Source organism: Myripristis murdjan, chromosome 3 (assembly GCF_902150065.1).
Source record: "Myripristis murdjan chromosome 3, fMyrMur1.1, whole genome shotgun sequence".
Lineage (NCBI taxonomy): Eukaryota > Metazoa > Chordata > Actinopteri > Holocentriformes > Holocentridae > Myripristis > Myripristis murdjan.
Genome location: NC_043982.1, coordinates 471860 through 495517, shown reverse-complemented (window position 1 = coordinate 495517; position 23658 = coordinate 471860). Strand labels below are relative to the sequence as shown.

Sequence of the window (23658 nt, the reverse complement as noted above, 5' to 3'; positions counted from 1 at the left end):
AGAGGCATCGGCGGGCATCAGTGCTTGTTACCGAGAGGTTGTGCACAGCTCTCAAGTGGTGGAAGGTCCCAGAGAACTTGGCGAGAGGCAGCAGGCTGGGCCCTGTGCTGTGCCGCCAGGTGATCTCTATGGATGCATCCCTCGAAGGATGGTGAAAAAGACTGCCTAGTATTATCCGACTGGATATGATAGGGAAGACTGGGTCATGGAATTGTGGAATGGTGTTAACATTTAAACACAGGGATTCAAGAGCCGTTTAACCATTTATTGAGCACTGGATGACGGGGGGTAGATGGATGGATGGATGGATGGATGGATGATTTCTATACAAAATAACAAAGGTTCAATGCATTGCTACACATACCAGTTAAATTCAATTTGAAATAAATATGATGCTTACATTTTAATGCATCCACAATGAAAAGGATAGGCCTGGGCTTTCTTTATCATAACCCTCAGGAGTCTAATTACAAACAAATCAGCAATAAATAACAGATACTGTTATATAAACTTAAAACTTGAATTTTTAATCATTATACTCATAGTAATTCACTCTTTTGAGGACAAACAAAGTCTATGTGGCTTCAATTAACTAGGTTTTGCCCCGATTTACCCAGACTCTGTAAATAATATGAATAACAAATAGAATGGAAGTACAAACTCAGGACCCTTTAACACAGGAAGAAAACTAGGGTTTAACATCAATTGAAGAACAACAAAATGCACAAACTTACTGTGTGGCAGCAAGGCAAGGCTCAAACAAAGGGATCCTAACTGGACACACCTCTCCTTAAATTACCTCCCCTGTCTAGCTCATCCCAGTGCCCAGCCAGGTGAAACACCCCACCCCAAACAGAGAAGACCAGCTTGAGATTCTTGAACAGATGGGGTGCCATCCATGAAGGCAGAGAGACCAGTGGACGTTGGGGATCCCTGTGGCAGGGCTGCCATATCAACGCCTTGGAGCTGAGGGCAATTCACCTGGCCCTGGTGCATTTCCTCCCAGTACTGCAGGGCTGCCACGTGCTTGTAAGAACCGACAGCACCACGGCAGCTGCATACATAAACAGGCAGGGAGGCATGGACTTTCTGCGCCTGAGCAGGATAGCACACAGACTGTGGACGGGGCATACAAGCAGTTCCTGTCACTCAGGGCAATGCATGTGCCTGGTGCGGTGAATGTGGAGGTGGACCTCCTTTCCAGGAGGGGACCGCATTCCAGGGAACTGGAGGCTCCATCCAGCAGTGGTGGAGGAGATCTGGCGCCGCTTTGGAAGAGCAGTGGCCGACCTGTTTGCCTCGAGCGAGAATGCTCACTGCCCACTGTATTACTCCATCGAGAAAGATTCGCCTCCCCTGGGCTGCGATGCCATGACACATCAGGGGCTACTTAATACTTTCCCCCCGTTCAGCCTCCTGCCCAACCTGCTGCAGAGGATTGGTCAGGAGGTCATGTGTAGCCGGATTGGCTACACATGACATGGTTCTCATCGGTGACACTGTTGTTGCACGTGACACCATCGAAGCTCCCAGTTCGCCGGAACTTGCTGAGCGAGGTGCAGGGGACCCTGTTCCACCCTTTTCCGCAGGGGCTAAATCTCTGGGCCTGGCCACTGAGAGGACCAGCTTATTAGACAAGGGGCTATCAGGTTCAGTGGTTCATACCTTGCAGAATGCTCGAGCCCCATCGACAGGGGCGGCGTACTCCTATCGGTGGGAGCTGTTTGTGTCATGGTGCAATGCCAACTAGTTTGACGCATTGTCATGCTCGGCTCCAGAGGTACTCAGATACCTGCAAGAGCTCCTTGAGTCAAGTAAATCAAGCTCCACCCTGAGGTGTGTAGTAGCGGGCATAAAAGCCTCTCGTACTGGGGAGGCTAAGCTAACTGCGCAGGATGCTAGCCTCATAGCAGAGTTCCTCAAGGGGGCACAGAGGCTGGTGCCACACCATAGGCCGACCATCCCGACGTGGGACCTGGACAGGCGCCCTTTGAGCCCCTGGAAACTGTGAGCCTTGATGTCAAGATGTCAAGATCCTAGTCAGTGGCCTAGCAGAGTGTGGGCTGTCTGAGTGACCTCTTCCTTGCACCCAGCCCTTGTGTCTGGCAGGGTTGGGTGTGCAAGAATCACGTACAGCTGGTGGTGGCACATAGCGCCTTGCGGTGTCGCCACCTTACATGCATGCATTTGTAAATAGTTCTGTGGTGTTTTTGTACACACTGTAAATCTTGTGCACTCGGGTTGGGGACGTCTCATTCGAAACTACCTCATGGGGTTACTACCAGGACATTCCAGAGGACACTGTTAGAACACCGGGGTCTCCATGGATAGTTCTTCCCAGCGACAGTTCAAGAGGAAACGTAAACAAACAAAGGAAACAGTCGTCAGGACCTTTTGAGCTTGGGATTATGCTGCGAAATACCAATTTCACCGGACTTTCATCGCTACCAGGACATTCCGGAGGACACCAAAACAAAACAAAAGCGAGGCTGCAGGACCGGTGTGTTAGCACAGCTGAAAAGACAACCCTTTACACCATCGCCTCCCAGCATTTTCCAACGCCAGGTCCATAACTAACAATCGACAAACTGCGCCTGCACATCGCATCCAACAAGTGTTTCCGTAACTGCTGCATTTTTCTGATATCAGAGACATGGCTGCAGCCATCTATATCGGACTCGGCTGTTCAACTAGCAGGTTGCACAATGCTTTCTATTCTGCCCTGCACCGAAAGTACTGAGCCCTAATTTCGTTGCATTATTATGCCATATATGATTGTGCAGTGACAATAAAGATCTATCTATCTATCTATCTATCTATTGGAGCGGTGTCTGCTCTGTCTCCTTGGGACCCTCACCATTTGTCTTACAAAGCCCATAACTTATATTCTATATGTGGTGGAGAGATATTCTCATACGATAGAGAACGTCTGGTTACAATGTAACCCTGGTTCTCTGAGAACAGAGAATATCTCTCCACATCGAGGCCGCTCGGGACCCGTTCAAATCAGAGTGAATCAGCTGGGTCTATTTATAGGGCGCAGGGGAAGCCACGGTAGGCGTGGTGTGTCTTAAAGAAGTTTTTACATCAGCTGCTAGAATGTCAGTAAATCCCATAACATATATTCTATATGTGGTGGAGAGATATTCTCTATTCTCAGAGAACCAGGGTTACATTGTAACCCCACGTACTTATATAGATTAATTTCACTGCCTTTGTAAATTGAAAGCACGTGCCAGTTGACCACAATCAGCATAGGTAAATGCCACACCAGTCCCCATAATAGGGCATGAGACTGCAGGGCAGTGTGCACACAATCACATAGAGAACCTGATCAAGTGGAGAGAAGTCAAGAATGCCTGAACACAAGTCTAAAGGGGTAGGACACCGGACTGCAGACATTAAAAAAGAAAAAAACTGCTGCAGGAAGTGAACACCAAACAACCTGTATTACAGTGGTCCCTCGCTTATCGCGGGAGTTACGTTCTAAAAATGACCCGCAATAGGCGAAATCCGCAAAGTAGTCAGCTTTATTTTTTACAATTATTATAGATGTTTTAAGGCTGTAAAACCCCTCACTACACACTTTATACACTTTTCTCAGACAGGCATTAACATTTTCTCCCTTTTCTCTCTTGTTTAAACTCTCAAAGTTCAAACCTTCGTAGAAAAATAAGTCCAGTATTATAGAATGAGCGCATTCTGTACTGTACAGGAGATACGGCACGGAGGAGATTGATTGACAATGGTCTACAGTCCCGTAGCCAATCAGGACGCAGAACACAATACGCTGTAAAAAAAAAAAAAAAAAAAAAAAAAACATCCGCGAAACAGCGAGGCCGCGAAAGGTGAACCGCGTTATAGCGAGGGACAACTGTATATATTTTTTCATTGTGCAAGAAAGCGAACACAATTCTTCTAGACATATAGCTAAGTCCAGTTGACCTGATTCAGTTTCCTTGAGTTAACACCTAGAAGTGCTTCTGTGAAAGTAAGAGATTCAAACAGTGAGAAAGTACAGCCAGTAAGACACAGTAAGTTTACTTTGGATAAAATCAGCTAAGTGCTTAAAGGCAGAATGAGTAGGATTTCTCGGTTGCGGTTTGTAAACACGTTTTAGGTTGGCCCGTCTTCCCAGGCTAAGCTAACCACCAACAGCGAGTTTTTGTTTCCTAAAATGGTGGCGGAGTGGATGTCGCCGCGTCCTAGGACAAAAAAAATGCTGGCACCTTTTCATCGCTCTTCATCCTCATCCTCTTCCTCAGTGCTCGCCAGCGGGTGAAAGCCAACCCCAGATTCACCATTTTTGTGGAAAGGAGCTTTGTCTGCTTGGCGTTTTGCCTCGCTAGATTTCCCTTTTTTTCACAGTCCGTGTCCACGATTTTCATGTCCTCCTGTTGAATGTTGTGCTATTGATCTGGCAGTGCACATTGGCTAGGAGCTGCATACCCACTGCCCAAACGCCGACTCCCAGAGGAGTCCCAAGCTCAGCCAAACATGAAAATCCAGGCAGAGGGATATTTTTGTTAGTGCATTCATTGTTTTTTAGGAAAATCCTACTCATTCTGCCTTTAAAATGTAAATATGAATTTCAGTAAATGTCTGCTTGTCTTTTGCAGACTGCTTTGAGGTACGAGGATGGGGAGATGGACAGCACCTCTCCGCACCTCCGCAAGGAGCGACGAAAGGTGTCTGCTGGCGAGCAGGAGGGGCGAAGGAGCCGCCGATCTTCCACCCAGAACCTTCCTGACCTTCTGTCCGCCCCTCCCCCCACCTCCTTCCCCTTGCCCTCCATCACCCCAACCCTCCTAACCCCTGCACTGTCCTTGTGCTCCTCCTCCCCCACAGCAGGGTTAAACATCCCCCCCCCCTCCTTGACCTCTGATCACAATAGCCCTGCCTCCTGTCTCTCTGGCTCTCAGCAAGGATCTCCTTTACCCCCTTCTGGAGCCACCAACAATACTGCAGCCATGACAGAAGCAGACAACAAGAGACCTTCCAGCCCGTGAGTTTGCTCTGTGTGTCTAATGCATGTGCTTACTGTAGTTTTTTCCTGTTACATCCAAAGTCAAATGGATGTGCATGCAGTGAGAGAGCTAAGGTATATTTTCAAAGTAAAAAGAGTATAATAAATAAGAAGGTGCTGAAAATATAATTGTTCATTTTCATTTAGGCTGACTCATATTGTGTGTCTCAAATCGCGCACTTCTGCTCTTACACTTAGTATTTTGAGTGCATAAGTGCGTTCACACTGAAAATACTAACAAAATGCAGTGCACTGCAAATACCCGGATGTACACTCAAAACGGTCAAAAAGTTGAGTGTGTAACGATGGACACTTCTCACCCTAACAGCACCACTGACCGGAAGTAGCTACCTAAAAAAGCTGAGTTGACTTTTCGTTTTACGACTGTTAATATGTCACTTTATTAAGTTTTAATTTTTTTTTTCAGGCAAGAAAGTAACTACGTAGATTCCAAATATGTGGTCAGTTTGTCCAAATAACGTCTGTTTTGAAAATTGCTTTGACGTTTTCAGATAACTCTCAAGCTAGCGATTGTGCAAAGAACAGTCACTTCTGGTTGTTTACAAAAATAAAACTCTAATACCTTAGAAGCAGTGGTGATGCTTTTATTTTGAAGATAGGATGTGTACACGTCTACTTCTGGATAACTTTACCACCGAAAACCAAAGCCGGCCTCGGCTCCGGTCGGCATCGGGCGAGCTGGCCGCGGCTCCGGTCGGCATCAGGCGAGCCGGCCACGGCTCCGGTCGGCATCAGGCGGGCCGGCCATGGCACTGGCTGGTACCGCGCCCACCCGGTCAGGTCTGCCGGATCTGACAGGTGAGCGGCCGGTGCCGTGGTCAGCTCACCTGATGCTGACTGTGGCGATCATCATTTCCGGTAAGTGCACAACGGGAAGTGCGCCAATTGAGACACCCTTCACTGTCGAAATTCGCGCACTGTGCCGGTAAGTGTACTGTCAACTAAGTGTACTTACAGACAGTGCAGTAACGGAAGTGCGCGTTTTGAGACACACCAGTCTTTCTCTTTTCATTTCCCCAAATTAGCTAGGGTGAAAAGAAAGACACAACATAGCTTTATACACCGGGTGGGTGGGTGGGTGGGTGGAGGTTGTGGTGATGATGATGATGATGATGATGATGATGATGATGGTTATGTTGATGATGGTGATATTAACAATAACAATTACAATAATAATAATAATAATAGTAATAGTAGACACTTCAGGGGGTTATTCCACAAAGGGATTTGAGCTGAAAACTCAGGCTTATTTCAAGACTTTAATGTTTTCAACTTTTCGTTGTTTTTATTTCACACTTTGCTTTGGCAATGTATGTAAACATCTGTTCCCCATGCCAGTAAAGTCCTTTGAATTTAATTTAACTGAGAGTTCAAAAAGGTAAAATTGCCCTGCACAGCTCAGAGCTACACATTGGTGCTGGTGGTGTCAGGAAAGAAGTCCATCGTAGAAGAAAGAAAGGGTTCCACCGCACACAATGTGGAGACTTTAATGTTATTTATTTATTAAAATTCTGGCAACGCGTTTCTCCGCATGGGCTTCATCAGGCCTTGATTTAATTTAACTGAATTGAAGTTGACTTCCAGCTCATAACTAGATGATAAATACCAGCAAGAACTGTAATCACCTTTTACCACTATACTGCTGTCTTCCTCAGCAGTGCCAGTTTTGTCATACTACATCATTTAAATTGTGAACTCCACCTCTGCCGCTGCCGTGACATACACACACATGACTGCCACAGAAATACACCCCCTCTTTCTTTTGCTCACAATGATAATTGTGTTCTGTATTGATCATTAATAGTCTGTAAAAACAAAAGTTACTTCACAATCATTTAAGTACGTTTTGTTGCAGTGGGACTTCATCTTGCATCTTGCATGCACTCAGCTCGTGAGAACTGGCTAATTAATGTGTGAATGATCTTTTTCAACTTTTAGCAGCACTATTGTGTATATACAGTGGTGTAGTCTAGTTTATTCTAGTGGGTATACGCGCGCGCGCACACATGCACGTGCATGTGCGCGCACACGCACACACACACACACACACACACACACACACACACAGGCTCCCTTTCTGAAACGTTAACGTTAGCTCCAGCTGTAGTGTCCCCCGAAATATGGTCAAAAAGAACCCACTTCGTAACACAGAGAAGGTGACTTTATGAACGGGAAAGTGAACGTTATGTCAAAAAAACATACTGATACGTATCTTTGCGCATTTTTAAGTGGTTATACGGAAATGCGGGACCTTTTCTAGTGGGTATACGCCGTATACCTGCGTATCACGTAGACTACACCACTGTGTATATATATAGTGGAACCACATGAGCGTGGATTGAATGCTGACGGTAGTTCAAGGGAGGCATTGGCTTCACCTTCCTGATATTGTAAGCTTGCTTCATGAAATGCTTATTTCTTTCTTTTTTATCTCTCTACACCTCTTTGGATGAGATTGGGACAGCCGGATGGGCTGTCTTCCTAACCACACAGAACAGTATCAGGGTAGTGAAGACTAATGACAACATCTAAACCTACCTTGGAGTTTTAAGCCGGTTGCAGCACAATGTCAAATTAAAATCTATTTGTGATCTAAAAATACAGCTTTTTCTGACCTGCTATCCAGCTGTCAAACTCATTTCTCCACTCTGTGTCAACTACTGTATCTGCCCGCATTGCTTTCCCAGCGGTGATCTCACTGCTGTCTCTCTGTTCCCAAACAATCCCACAATGTACAGTATTTCTCATACCATGTAATCAGGCAAGATGGTGGCATTTGTGAAACCATCCATTGTGTCAGATATGCAAAAAACTGCAAAAATAGAGAAAACTCTACAAATTCAACAAAAATAGCGTAGCCTCAATTATTGCATAAGACATTATGAATCATTTGGTACTTGCATGAGGGAGGTCAGAGGAATAGCATGCCCCATTAATGTGCTCAGACAAACAGACAAAACAGACATATTACAGTAAGATATTTGGACACAGAAGGAAGTACAAAATAAAAAGAACAAAATATTTATGTTCCCTCATTCGTTATATTCATCATATTAAGTCAGATCTCAAAGGTTTGATATATTGCAGTGTGGTATAAACTTGTCCATCATTACGTTTACAGAGAAAGTAACCTTTTCCAATATGTAAATCTCCATTGTTACATCTATCTAGTTGTTTAGAGCAGGGGTTCTCAAACTTTTTTGGCCCAGGGACCCCCTGGAGGGGTCAAAATTTTCCGGGGACCCCCTGACACTCGCAACACCGATAAGCACAATACTTATAACCACATTTGTACTCTTAGCTAGTTGATTAGCAGCATTAGCACATAGCCTCATCCAAGGGCGTAGGTTTGGTTGGGTGGGGACGTAAAAGCGCTCCAAGGCAGCGCCCCTGAAAGTTGATGTTTTTTGCATTTATGACTGCAATTTCATGTCATGTAGAGCTGATCAAATAAACAAGCAAACGATCATAATCAGAAAAAATAAAAACTAGTAAGGGATTGACATTGTTTATACTGCATATATGAATATCTATACTGACTACAAGTATTTAATAATTCTGTAATGTTGTAAGTTAAAGGCAACTAAAGAAAGACAAGCAGGCAATTTAACTGAGTTCTTGTCTTTAGTGCAACTGTGCATCATACTGTACATCAACACCATACAGAAACATAAATAAAATAAATGTTTGACACTACCTAAATACAAACAGATTAGTGTCCATTGCCTTGCTCTTATTTGAAAAAAAAAAAATCTCTGTTGTTGAGGCTCTACAGTTCTATAAGCTTGACATTTTAAAACATGGTTAGTAAAAATGGATAATTCCTGCTTACCTAGAAACAACAGGCCAATGTGCCTGATAAAAGCTCTCATGTCAGAGAAGCTGAACTGTTGTTCTAACTGCCACCTGACGAAATTAACAGTGAAGAAATCAGTCCGTGTGTGTCTGCTGGCCAACCAGTCAAACAAACTCCACTGTGCGTGTCCTCCGGCGCTTTTTTTACAACCACATGGAGTGACAGCCGGGACGGCCAATCACACATTAGCAAGAAACGGCAGAGCCAATCGATGAGCGATATTAGGTTAGAGGCAGGACTTCTAGCGGAGACCGGCTGTTAACTCTTTGTGTACCATAAGAATTGACTAGACACTGATGGACTTGAGTGTTTGTTGTCGCTGTTATTTGTGAAGCCGTGCGAGTGCCTGTGAGGTGTCATACCAGATTGCCTGATGTGTAATCACATGAGTAAGCTCCCCAAATCAATCATGGGAGACACTTAAAAACGAAGACAGTGTTTATTTCACAGTTTAACACCCCTCCCCCCCCAAAAGTTTTTTAAAAATTAATAATAATAAAAAAATACATTTCCGTGAATTTTTTCGCGGACCCCCTGGCTATGCATTGCGGACCCCTAGCGGTCCGCGGACCCCACTTTGAGAACCGTGGGTTTAGAGGTCCGACAGGCATCAAACATCTTTCAGAGCCATCCATTTGCATTCACTTCTACTGTATACAACCCAGGACTTTTGCTTAAACTTATGATTGTCTGTTGTGTTTTATTCTGACCATTCATATCCATATATCCATATACACTGACACACGTTAGTGTGAAGATTTCTTTAGCTCAGGCTGCCTGACATCCCTTTTATGTGTCTTACCAATAGGCAATTTTATTAGCCGTTTCCGCTCTACATCCTAAACTCCTCCCATCAATGCAATCCATTTCCGTTTTGGTGTGCTGGTTTGTTTTTAGCTAGCTAGCTCTGTTGTGCCGACGAAAGGAAATTAACGATTGTTACTTAAAAAAAAAAAAAAAAGTGGTTCGGGAACGACGTGTGTGGTAGTGTGCTGGCCTAGTTAACCTGAAGAGTCCACTGATCAGAGTGCCTCGTGAGGTTTAGAATCTTGCCTTGTGTCCCTGTCTATCAGCACCCAGGCATGTTGTTCATTAAATACAGATAAAAACAACAAATACTGTGTGCATTGTATTTTTTAATATTATATATGAATATTTTTATAGTGATGTAATTATGTGGGCTGCTTCTGTATTTTACGGTTTAATACCTGTTAGGATTAAACACGTTCTCTTTCTTGTTGAAGCCATTTGTTTAGTTTCCTCAAAGCAATTCATTCATCCAGTGTTATTAATGTACAGCATGAGCTTACTATGAATGATGAACTGTGTTAAAAGAAACTGTTACACTCTAAGGAACATAAGGCCTAGCATTCATGATCGTAGTTCAGTGCAATAATGAAATGAAATTACATTTTTACATTTACATAAACCTTTATTTTCACATAAACAGTCAAGATGGTTGAACCATGTTCTCATTGTAAGGACATAATTATTAAAATTTAAACCTCACAAGCAGCAAGCTACATGTCCAAACGAAGCTGCGTTAGCATGGAAGTTTGTTTACACCGGCATACGCTGCGCAAACCACTTCCGGCGGAAATGAAGTGCATTTTTGTACGGTAATGGCGTCCCCCGGGGTTTTCTATTCGTTCAAATTAAAGGAATGTTTATTCTCAGGTACTTAAAGCACACACTTGTTAAGTCTGGACTCTGCAGAACTGTGCAGACCTCCACTTGTTTAGGCAGACCTGAATGAAACATAGTGTGTTTATGTGTGTCTGAGAATATGTGCTTACATGTCGATGGGTAGTGTATCTCTCTGTACATAAGCAGAAAGGTCAGAGGGTGAAGTCTTCCCTTAAATCCAACCAGCTGATTATAGTAAACAGCTGGAATCCTGCATGATGTAGCACAATGTCATGGTGTTGCTGTCTATACTGCAAGTCATTCAGGTCAGTGGTTCCCAACCCAGTCCTCAAGGAACCCCTGTGTATGAAAGTGCATGGACCTTAACTGGATCAGGTGTGCGTTGAGCTGAGTTTATTAGACAAAACCAACAGAGGGTAAAACTCACTAAAAATCAGTGAAATGAAAGATGTTAAGTAAAGTTTAGTGATTGTTAGTGATTGTTATAGCTTGGGTAGGTCAATCTTAACATGGTCGTCTGTTCAACAAACTGTTCAACTGTACATCAAAGTGTTGCCAACATGAAAAGCGTGTTAACATGAAAAACTTTATCATATTTCTGACAATATAATGTTGACCAGGATTAGTCTACTTGTTTGACTCGAGTTTGCTCTCTGTATGCTGGTGTGGTCTGTGTCTGGGTCTGGGTCTGGGTCTGCTTCTTTTTCTGAGTCTGGGCTGGTTCTGCTTCTTGCTCTGGGTCTGGTTTTGTACTTCTGGTTTTAGGGTGGCCTGGTGTTGGTTCACGGCCTTCCCTCTCATTTCAACATTAATGCTTCCTTTGTCTCTATATCTCCCAACCTCCATCCCGTCCCTCTCTCTTCCCCCTCCACTTCTCCGTCTCTCTCGATGGTGTCTGGCATGTGGACCACTAGGAGTCGCTCTTTCCTCAGCCACCACATGTCTGCCCTTGGCCTGAGCAAGAAGTCCAGGCTGTTCTCCAAGGCTAGCTCTATCTCTGAGGAGCCCTCAGCCCCCTCCAGGTCTGTACAGACTGAGCTTAGAACATTTAACAGCCAATCTACAGGTCTGTAAGGCCTGGGACACACCAAGCCAAATTAAAAAAATCTAGCCCAAACTAGTGCTGGGCGGTATACCGGTTCATACCGAATACTGGTGTGTGTGTGTGTGTGTGTGTGTGTGTGTGTGTGTGTGTGTGTGTGTGTGTGTGTGTGTGTGTGTGTAACGTTGGGAACAGCACGCGGAACGTAGTGCCGCAGGACATCGTTGGAGGGGGGACTGTTTTTGCAGTTGCACTCACTAAGCAGTGGGGACTCAGAAAATGAAGCTGAAGAACTTTTACCAAAAAGAGGAGCTGTGTCGGCTGTTTGGAAGTTCTTCGGCTTCAAAAAATCCATCTGGCAAAGGCAACGAAACTTTCCAGGCTACAGCAGTGCACTGACATAGATTGTGTAACAAAGTGAAGAGTTGCCACTCCGCTCTATTTTCACTGGCTAACAGCAGCACACTGGCTTAGCTTGTCTATTCAGAGAAGCAGTAGTATGCATGTTATCACATGCATACTACTGCTTATTACGGTGGCCGAGAACCGCCATCGCTGCAAATAAAAAAGAAAAATGCTGCATTGCAAATAAAAAAAAGCAACGATCGCTGCAAATAAAAAAAAGCAACGATGCAAACAAAAAAGCCAAAACGGAAGTGAATTACCGGGGACTATTATTGCTGATGCACAGGTGTTTTTTATGTGAGAGAAGAAAAAGAAGATGAAGAAGACGATGCAAAACAAGAAGAAAAACGAACGAAATTAAAAGTTACTGTTTAAACAGAAGTTGTACTGCATTAACTGCAGTAGACATGTGTTTTCTATTTTTCATGGCAGATTTTTTATGTTTATTATATTTTAGCAGTAAGCCCCGAAAAGTCGTGGGTTACAGTGATTTTACAACGTCTGAGGGGCGTTCTAAAATGTGAAATCGCCATTGTAAAATCACTGTAACTCACGGCTTCAGGGGGCTTATTGCTTTTATAAAACAGTTACCCTACATATAGCCCAAAAAATAAACACACAAGAAAAAAAAAAGTTAGTTTACTGCAGTAATTTTTCTCTAAATCATTAGAAAATGTGGTTAACACCCAGTCGTGCATGAAAAAAGAAAATACTGTCATATACTGTGAAACCGATATAATTTTGAAAAATACTGTGATATACATTTTTGGTCATACCGCCCAGCACTAGCCCAGACTGAAACAGGGCTTTAGATCTCTTTTGCAAGCTAGCTAGCTAAAAAACAGCACAAATGGATTTCCATTTCTCTTCTCCTGCCTTGATTTGCTTAGAGGAGGACCCAATCAGACAGCTGTTGGTCACCCGCTGCCATTTCAACATGCTCAATCTGTCAGGAAGCTTTGCACATAAATATGTTTCTTCATGTTCAGTGCAGTATTTCTTAAAGTAGCAGCAAAGAAGAACTCATGTTTCCATTCTTTATTTATCTTTAATTAATTCAATTTAAAAAATCTCACTTTAGTACTTTGTAGTTCAGCTACAATCTGAAGAAAAGCTGCTCATAATCTGGTCTTGTTTGTGTTCATCCATTTTCAAAACATAAAATAACTCCATGCAGGAGAAAACCAAACAATAGCATATTTTCATACAGTGTCAAATACAGTGATAAAGATGATGAGATGTAGTGCAGGTTAGTACCCTGCCACAAAAGTAAAAGTGAGGGAGGGCATTGGAAATGTATCTAGGACTTTGAATCTGCGAAGTCCTCCCAGTCTTACACCCTAATTTAGCCCCCTAATATTAGAGAGGTAACTCCCCAATTTCAAATGGAAAGTTTCCACTCTGTTCAATAATCCAGAATTTCCCTGGTTGGGATCAATAAAGTATATCTATCTATCTGTCTAAGGCAACACCATAACATATGAGTCAAATACCCTCCCCTGTCTGACATCTCAAGCATTCTAGGGTTTGTGTTAGCTTGACTCTATATAGTTTGGATTGGGTCCAGTACACTCTCATCAGAATTTTGAATTGGATGAGCCTCCTTTTTAAGTTTTCTAGACATGTTTAAAATTTTGATAAGATACTGCTCCATTCCTCTCAGTGAGAGATGCATTCAGGTCTCTCAAGTCAGTCTTAATAATAAAGCAAGGCCTTGTGTCCTTCACCAAAGACCCCCATTATTTATGTAATGAATCTTACAGTAGGGGGACATGTTGAGAGAGTCCAAAAGTATGAGGCAGCAGGTGTCTGAGTTGTAAATTTGAGGTAGTTGAGGTAGGTGAAATTCTGCCATAATGGTAGCCATTCCCATCCCAGTTTTGTATGATAAGGTGCAAATTTTTAGTTGATACCATTTTGGGTTCACATCAACCAACTCACATCAGAACGCTAAGTAGTTAAAATTATCTAGTAGGGGTTCAAAGTTAACACAGATCAGGTCAGACAACAATGGGGGAAATTTGATGCCAGATTGGAATAAGGTGTTGGGCCGATAGAGTGTCAGAGGAAGTGCCTCTGATTTGGCCAAGCTCATTTTATAGCCAGATAATTTAGAAAACAGCTTGATGGTTTTCAACAAGGAGGAGAGCGAGTGCTCAGGTTCTGGTATAAAAACTGAAGCATCATCGACATAAACCATCAAGTTGTGACTGCCACTTCCTGTTTTGATACCTGAAAAGTCAGGGTCTCTGCAAATAGCCACTACCAAAGTCTCTAGCACTAGCACAAAGAGCAAAGGACTCATCGGGTAGCTACAGAGCTACCCAATGAGTGTAGCTCTGTAGCTCTAGGGTTATGCAAGAGTTTGACCCAGCTAATAAATTTCCCGCTAAAATCAAAGGCCTCCAGGTTAAAGTACAAGTATTGCCACTCTGTTGAATGCTATCTCCACGTCCAGGGAGAGGGCCGCAGCAAGGGAGGCATCAATCCAGGAGGTCTCTCTTTGGAGCGTCCACATGATGTCTCAATCTATGAAAGTAACTATGTTGCAAAAAGTGCAAGCTTGTAGATTTGATGTGAGCCCCTGTAGACTACAATGTGAGCTTTTAGACAAAATATGAACTTGTATATAGAAATTTGCACTCATAAAAATATCCGCATACCCGCATTCTGAATGTGAAGTCACAGAAAAAATATTCACAAATGTAGATTGATATTTACACAATTACAGTGACAGCTAAGTAATTCAACATTTACTCATATTTCTTTGTTTTATTTGAGTCTTTATTTGTCTTGAGCCCATTATCCAGTACAACCTGAACTCCATGAGTACAAAATGAGTACAAACTCTCAAATGGATGCAGCAGCTGATGGCTCCCTTAATTTCAACAAAAATAGGAACGATTCTTCTGTTTTTACTGCTGAGAATCGTACCACCTGCGTGTGTATTACTTATGACAGGGCTGTGCCGTTACCCAGCCTACTCCTGGCTAACGTCCGATCACAGGAGAACAAAATGGACGAGATACGGCTCAGGCTGACCCAGCAGGGAGAGATCAGACACTGCGGTGTTCTCATCCTAACAGAGACGTGGCTACATGAAAACATACCGGATGAGGCTTTAACACTGGACGGGCGGAGCCTGTTCCGGGCCGACAGAACACAAGACTCCGGTAAGACGAGAGGGGGCGGGCTCTGTGTATACATCAATAATGCTTGGTGCACAGGTGCAGTCAGAGTGGATGGAAAATGTTCACCTGACATTGAGTTTTTACTGCTCAGATGTCGGCCATATTACCTGCCTAGAGAATTCACCAGTGTGTTTGTTGCTGCTGTTTACATTCCACCGGATGCAAATTCAAAAAATGCACTCCAGGAATTGTATGAGGTCATCAGCAGCCAGATGGCAAAACAGCCAGATGCTGTTATTATTGTTGCTGGGGATTTTAATCAAACAGACCTCAGAACTGTTCTGCCAAGATTCCACCAGCACGTCCACATCCCCACCAGAGGAAACAACACACTGGACCATGTCTACACCAATGTTCCTGGCAGCTACAGAGCCCTCTCTCGTCCTCATTTTGGCCAGTCAGACCACATCTCCCTGCTTCTCCTGCCTACCTACATCCAGCTGACAAAAAGGGTCAAACCAACTGTAAAAACAGTTAAAGTGTGGACAGATGAAGCTGCAGCAGCTCTACAGGACTGTTTTGAATGCACGGACTGGCAGATGTTCAGGGATGCTGCTACCCAGGAGAACCATATTGACCTTGAAGAATATGCATCATCAGTGACATCATACATCAGCAAATGTGCTGATGATGTGGTAAAAACAAGGACAGTTAAATCATTCCCTAATGAGAAAGCCTGGATGAATGGAGAGGTGAGAGCTCTATGTAGAGCCAAAAAAGCTGCCTTTAAGTCAGGTGACAAAGAAGCCTACAACACTGCCAGAGCAAAACTGAAAGCTGGCATCAAGGAGGCAAAGCGAAGGCATCAGCAGAGACTGGAGAGAGACCTCAACACCAACAACAGCAAAGACTTGTGGCAGGCGGTCAAAAATGTGACAGGCTACAAAACCAGGAGCGCTCCCATCATGTGTGAGGCCACGTTACCAGACGAGCTAAACACATTCTATGCTCGCTTTGACCTCCTCAACAAGGAATCAGCTGTAAAGTCTACTCCGCCTCCAGAGGACCGGCCACTGTCAGTATCCACAGTGGATGTGAGGAAAGTCCTGCTGAAAGTGAATATGAGTAAAGCTGCTGGGCCTGACAACATCCCTGGCCGTTTACTAAAAACATGTGCCAACCAGCTAGTAGATGTCATTACTGACATCTTCAACATATCACTGTCACAGGAGAGTGTTCCCACCTGCTTCAAGACAGCCACCATTATCCCTGTGCCTAAAAAGTCTGCAGTGTCTAATCTAAATGACTACCGCCCTGTGGCACTCACCCCCATCCTGATGAAGTGCTTTGAGAAACTGGTTCTCCAGCACATAAAGAACAACATCCCTGCCAGTCTGGACCCTCAGCAGTTTGCATTCAGAACCAACAGATCCACAGAGGATGCCATATCCACTGCTCTCCATTCAGTCTTCACTCACCTTGAGAAAAGCAGCACCTACATCAGAATGCTGTTTGTTGACTTCAGCTCAGCTTTCAACACAATCTCCCCCATGATGCTGATTGGAAAACTGAACACTCTGGGCATCAGTACCACTCTCTGCAACTGGATACTGGACTTCCTCACAAACAGACCCCAGTCAGTTCGGATTGGCAGTCTCTCCTCCTCCACTCTAGTGCTCAACACCGGAGCGCCCCAGGGCTGTGTGCTCAGCCCCCTCTTGTTCACGCTGTACACCCACGACTGCAACCCCCGACATGGAGAGAACTCTATTGTGAAGTTCGCGGATGACACCACCATCATCGGCCGGATTTCCAACAATGATGAGTTCTCATATCGGGAGGAAATCAACCATCTTGCAGAATGGTGCACAGACAACAACCTTCTGCTCAACGTCAGCAAAACCAAAGAGCTGATAGTTGATTTTCGAAAAAAAGAGACAAAGACACACAACCCTGTCTACATTAATGGAGCTGAGGTGGAGCAAGTGAGCAGTTTTAAGTTCCTGGGAATCAACATAACAGAGAACCTAACATGGACTTCACATATCTCTGCCCTGGTTAAAAAAGCCCAGAAACGGCTGTATTTCTTAAGGAAACTTAAGAAAGCAAAATTCCCACGCCAAGTTCTTGTTAGCTTCTACAAAGGAGCGATTGAAAGCATCCTGACTGGAAACATCACAAACTGGCATGGGATGTGCACGGCCCAGGACAGGAAGACTCTGCAACGAGTGATTAAAACTGCCCAAAACATCATTGGCACCCATCTACCAAGCATCAGTGATATCGGGGAGGTGAGGTGCCTGCGCAGAGCCAAAAGGATCCTAAAAGACAACACCCACCCCAGCCACAGCCTGTTCACCCTGCTGCCATCAGGCAAAAGATACAGAAGTATTCGCTGCCGTACAACCAGACTACAGAGCAGCTTCTTCCCTCAGGCTGTGAGACTACTAAATGCACCATCTGAACTCCTCCATGTTTAATCATTTTATTTTCTATACAATCAATTAATCAATCAAGAGGGAACCACACTTTAATTTCATTATTCAACCTGTTGTATAATGACAAATAAACTTCCTTGTATCCTTGTACAACTTCACAAATGAGCTCTCTCATATCATATCACAGTGACGAATCTGTGTGCCTTGACTGTTGCAACACTTCTTGCAATACATACACTACTCACAAAAAGTTAGGGATATTTGGCTTACGGGTGAAATTTACGGAAAATGTAAAAAGTTCACGCTACAGTGATATTATATCATGAAAGTAGGGCATTTAAGTAGAAGCATACACTGGTGATTTCCTCATCTCAAACAATTTCTTGAAACAAAAGCCAACAACAGTGGTGGATATACCACAACAAAAAATGTCAATGTCTCAATAACTTGTCATGTGCCCTTGAGCATCAATTACAGCTTGACAACGACGTCTCATGCTGTTCACAAGTCGAGTTATTGTCTGCTGAGGCATGGCATCCCACTCTTCTTGAAGGGCGGCCCTCAGGACATTGAGGTTCTGGGGTACAGAGCTCCGAGCCTCTACACAGCGACTCAGCTGATCCCATAGGTTTTCTATGGGATTCAGGTCGGGAGAAAGTGCAGGCCACTCCATTTGAGTTACCCCAGTCTCCTGCAGCTGTTCCCTAATCATGCGACCTCGATGAGCTGGAGCATTGTCGTCCATGAAGATGAAATTAGGCCTGTGTTGTTCATGCAGGGGTACAATGACTGGATTAATGATGTTATTCAGGTAGTATGGGCTTGTCACAAAGTGTAGAGCAGTTCTGTACTGACCAGACACACCTGCCCACACAGTAACACCACCACCACCAAAGGCTCGTCTGGTGACAACAGTGGCTGATGCATAGCGCTCCCCTTGACGTCTCCAACATTGTTGGCGGCCATCATTTCTGCTCAACATGAATCAGCTTTCATCAGAGAACAGCTCTGAGGCGCACTGGTCCCTCATCCAGCGTAAATGCTCCCTGGCCCATGCAAGACGATGACACCTGTGCCTGGTGGTGTGGTCAGGTACCCTTGCAGGTCGTCTAGCACGCAGACCATGCTGATGTAAACGGTTTCGAATGGTCTGACGTGACACTTGGGTGCCTCTCACCTCCCTTAAATGTGCCTGGAGTTGAGTGGCATTCATCATCCGGTTCCGCAGGGCACTGTTCACAATGAAGCGGTCATCAGTGTGGTATGTGGCCAAAGGATGTCCACTTCTATGCCTTTCTGTGACTCTTCCAGTCTCTCTGTATCTCTGTTGCAACCTGCTGATGACACTCTGTCACACTCTAAGCTCAGTGGCCACTTCCGTCTGAGAACATCCTGTTTGATGCCTCGCAATGGCGAGGTGCTGCTGATCAATTGTTAGGTGTCGTCTTGGTCTCATGATGTCAAAATGTGAACAGCATAATGAGGAGGACTGTTTAAATACCAATTGTAATTGAACCAGGAAATTTATTGGTCGATTCATGGATCAAACACCTGTTGTGAATTTTGCCGTTAAACTCCTTGTTAGAGAACAGCAACTTGTGCAAAAAGTACTGAAACATTGAACAGTTGGACATGTGCATTCAAAAGTTTACAGAAGGTCACATTAAGTTCACCTGTAAAGGTTATATATATATATATATATATATATAATTAAAAATAAAATTAGTTTATATACATTCTGTATATATAAATGCACACACAGTGGTGGAAGCAATCAGCTGTTTTATTTCAATGTACAAAAAACATTTTCACATTATTAGCAGACTAATAAGGCCAGACAAAAAAACCTCTGGGTTCCGGTTCCCGACCGAGTGTCCCTTTTAACCCCTGAGTCAGGTTATTTTATTGGCCTCTGTGTAAAAATAAAATAAAAAAAGTAAAATAAAGGCACTGTGCGACCAAGTGTGACCTTGTTGGCATTGGTCAAAAGTTAAGCAGGGCTTTTATTTTGAGGTATGTTGAACTCGCCTTATTTGTGATGTTCTCGTGTAACTTCGGAAAATAACTTCATGGAATCACGCACCATCGACAGCACTGGCTGGAAAGAATGGACTTCCGCACAGTGTGTGTGATTTGTCCTCACAAACCACCAGTGAAAATAATCAGACTACAAGTGAAAACCTTTGCAGATGTAGTGAAAGAGGTGAAACAGTGCACTGTAGATTTGCAAGTGCAGCAGGCAAACATGACGGGGGATCCGTCATGTTAGCCTGCTGCCCCCCCCGTGGAGCCTGGCTCTATGGTGGTGGGCGTGATGGGTGTATTTGACTTCAGGTTAGACCTGTCTTGAAAAGATCGATCCTCCGATTTTGAATCAATCTTCATTTAAATTCCCATGGGTCGATCTGCACGATCGATCTTTTAATATCTATCTATCTATATCTATATCTATATATCTATATCTATAGATATATAGATACTGATGCTACAGTGTGTAGTTCTGATGCTACACACTGTAGCATCAGAACTACACATTACAGTATCACAGTAACACACTGGCAGTAGTGCTGCAGTCTTTTAACAACATTACTGTAACTGTAACTGAAACTGTCCCATTTAATTTTCAGTTTCTACAGCTTACCAGTAGCTTAATAAATTGCTTTGAGGCAGTAGTTTTCCGGTGTGTCGAGAGGCTGCCCTTCAATCAAAGGAGCCCGGTGAATTCCCTTTGAGCATAACACCAAGCCTCTTCCAGCAAGGACAGCATGATTATTATAATTTAATTAGAATAGAATAGAATAGAATAGAATAGAAGATACTTTATTCTTTATTATACTTTATCCAGTCACAACTCTCTCTCCCTCCCCTTTTGGCTGTTGACTCATATTCTCTCTCTCTCTCTCTCTCTCTCTCTCTCTCTCTCTCTCTCTCACTCTCTCTCTCCCTCTCTCTCTCTTTCTGTGTGTGTGTGTGTGTGTGTGTGTATAGCTTCCCACAGTCACCCACAGACCTTCCTAACCAAGAGAGGTCACCTCAGTTCATACCAGAGCAGCCTAACAAAACAGGGACCAAAAACAATTTCAAGTAAGTAATCCAGACACTGGTATGTTACATATATATTACAGTAGCTATGTAAACTATGTTAAACATTCTCAAGTACCCATGTTACCCTTTCTAAGATAACCACTATCTATTTTGCAATTGTGTTTGCTATTTTTTGTTATTATCAAGAAGAAATAAAGAAATAAATATATTAAATGCATAAATAAATTAAGTAAAAAAATGTTTGCCACATGTCCCTGTTCTTGTTGAGCCTTCATGTAACTGTCATGTCTCTTGAAAACCAAAGGTGATAACCAATTGCACTGGCGCATCCTAATGGATTGGTCTGCTTGTTTCAGTGTCAAATGACAACTCAAAGACTTATCAGTAATATCCATGAGAAACTGCATACATGTGATATATGAGACATATCGGCAAAAACTGCAAACCCACATTCACCATGGCCTCAGAAAATGTCTGAATCCAGTAATTTCTTGTCTTTCAGACTTTGGTGAATTAAAGTGAAGTTAAAAAAAAAAAAAAAAAAAAGAACACAGAAAAGCATTCAACTATGAGATCACGGAAAAAAACAACTATTCAGCTACAGCTTCCCAGGTCTTTCATGGTCTATGTATTAGACCATAACTATTTTGTATTACTATCATTATTATGTTTTTGTTTTGTTGTTTATTTTATTGTTATGTTGTTTATTAATACTGTTATTGTTAGTATTAGTAGTATTATTACACAAACTTAAACCTGTCTTCACTCCACTTTACTCTGCTTTGCTTTTGCAAAACTGTAACAAACCTATGTCGCTTCTTTCTTCCTGCCTTCCCCCTCCCTGTCTCTGTCTCTGTCTCTTTCTCTTCGTGACATCTGGGCTTCCATCCTAATCTGTCTGTCTGTCTCTCTGAATCTCTCTCTCTCTCACTCACTCTCTTTGCTGCTGATTGCTTTCAACACTTTACTCCTCTCCTCCTCCCCCAGCACTGGGGAGACTGACCTGCCCTTCTGGTGAGTAGCCTACCGCACCTTCCCCTTCTTTGTCCTAATACTGCCAGCTAGTAGAAGAACAGACAAATACTGAGACCTCTCCCTCCTCTTCCCTCCTCCATAGAGGAATAGAATGGGTCCAGTTTAAGCGTGTGTGTGTGTGTGTGTGTGTGTGTGTGTGTGTGTGTCTATACGTTGTCCAGCTTAGCTCTGTGTCTTGTCTCTCTCCAGCCCAGATGACTATAATGTAAATCTGGACAAACCAGTTCTGAGGAGGTTTGAGTAAGTACTGCTACTCAGGTTTGAGTAAGTACTGCTACTCATTGCATGCTGGGAGCTAATGTAGGAATGATGGTCCCTGCTGCTGGTGTTTTCCACCTTGCGCTTGTGCGTGCGTGCATGCGTGTGTGTGTGTATTCATCCAGATTGTGGGTTCCAGTATACAAGGATACAAGGATACAAGGAAGTTTATTGGTCATTATACAACAGGTTGAATAATGAAATTAAAATGTGGTACCCTCTTGATTGATTAATTAATTGTATAGAAAATAAAATTATTAAACATGGAGGAGTGCAGATGGTGCATAGTAGTCTCACAGCCTGAGGGAAGAAGCTGTCTGTAGTGGTACGGCAGTGGATACTTCTGTATCTTTTGCCTGACGGTAGCAGGGTGAACAGGCTGTGGCTGGGGTGGCTGTTGTCTTTTAGGATGGGATATATGGATTGGATTGAATTTAATCCAATGTGTGGATTCTGTGCTGTTAAGTAGTGCCAGGGTTAGGGTTTTTATTTCATATAAAGAAGTATCTATTTTGCTCCCCTCTCTCTGACTAATATAGTGTAACAGTGATTCAACCTGTATCCAGTGCATGAAGTCCTCTCCATTTACTCAGAGCCGGATTTATCAAGGCTTTTGTGGATTTTTTCAGGTGCATTCCACTGTTTTCAACATGTTTGCTATTTACCAAATAGGTGCAACAGCCTGGAATGCAGTTTGCCTGCAATCTTTTCACCAGATTTAGTGAAGTTCACTGGCAGTTTGCGACTGCCAGTTTTGCATGGCAATTTGTCCTCCTCTGAATAGCAGTTGCTGAAATTGGTGCAGGTGTAGAGGAAGGTTTTGGTGGGCATTAGTTCTTCTAGTAATGCCAGCAGTAACAGACAACTTATTTAGACTCCCAAGTGTAAAGTCATCAAAAGATACAGCCTACGACGTCAGGCAATAAGGAAGAAATCAATCACAGTGTTTCCACTCCAGCTCATTATTCCTACATCAGATATCTGGTATCGTCGTCCTTGGACTTGACCCTGGTCCACATATTTTTTAGCTCAATGTGTAGGTTCCTGAAAACCCCCAGCATCTGTTTCAGTGTATGATGTGAATCAAACAGCTAATGAATTTGATATTATTGTCCACTGAGTATACACTCAGTGGACACTTTATTAGGTCCAGCTGTACAATTTAATACAGTTAGGTGCAACAGCTCCACCATAAATTCTACCTTTTAAGAAAGTTTATAATGTTAAGTTTTTGTTGACATTGTTGATAATGTGTGAATTAAATATATGTTTATTATTAAAGTTGTAGTTTGCAGAGGTCTTGTACTGGACTATATTATGTTGAGAGGATTTTCTAATTGTTTGTCTTCCTTATTTATATACATGAGGGGGACAGAATATTAGAAACACCTCTAAATAAAATGCTGTCAAGTACAACAACACCACTAACTATGGCCTTAATGCCAATCATGTAACCTCCCAGCCCAGTCCAGTCCAGTCCAGTCAGTCCCGTCCGGGTGTAACGTCAGTCCCGTCCGTGTGTTTCTCCCTCCATACATCCGCTTGGAATAGGAGTGTGTAGCGATCCGCCAGCTTCCAGGAATTATGTTCCACCCGGTTCTTTTCGCACAACGGCCACTCAGGAAACATACGCGGACTCTCACGAGAAAAAAAAACTGTGGAGACGCAAAAGACGCTGCTCAGTACCTCGGCAGGACGGCCTCACCATAGTACGCTTTCTATCTCGTTCTCACCGTGATAAGATCTGGAAGGAT

The 23658-nt window shown here is 43.4% G+C and overlaps 1 protein-coding gene across 10 annotated transcripts in view; it reads left to right on the top strand.

Moving 5' to 3' along the window:
- fhod1 (formin homology 2 domain containing 1) overlaps positions 1-23658 on the top strand; it is a 196861-nt gene that overhangs the window by 102713 nt on the left and 70490 nt on the right. For 6 of the 10 annotated variants that reach the window (XR_003930106.1, XM_030078358.1, XM_030078351.1 and 3 more), the window contains exons 10-14: positions 4620-5005; positions 11465-11572; positions 20555-20650; positions 21599-21625; positions 21836-21886. Coding sequence is in view for 9 of the 10 variants with exons in the window: in XM_030078358.1 (XP_029934218.1) it covers positions 4620-5005; positions 11465-11572; positions 20555-20650; positions 21599-21625; positions 21836-21886 (668 nt within the window). In the remaining variant the exon portion in view is untranslated. The remainder of the gene's footprint in view (positions 1-4619; positions 5006-11464; positions 11573-20554; positions 20651-21598; positions 21626-21835; positions 21887-23658) is intronic. The other 4 variants (XM_030078377.1, XM_030078365.1, XM_030078372.1 and 1 more) reach the window with 4 other exon arrangements.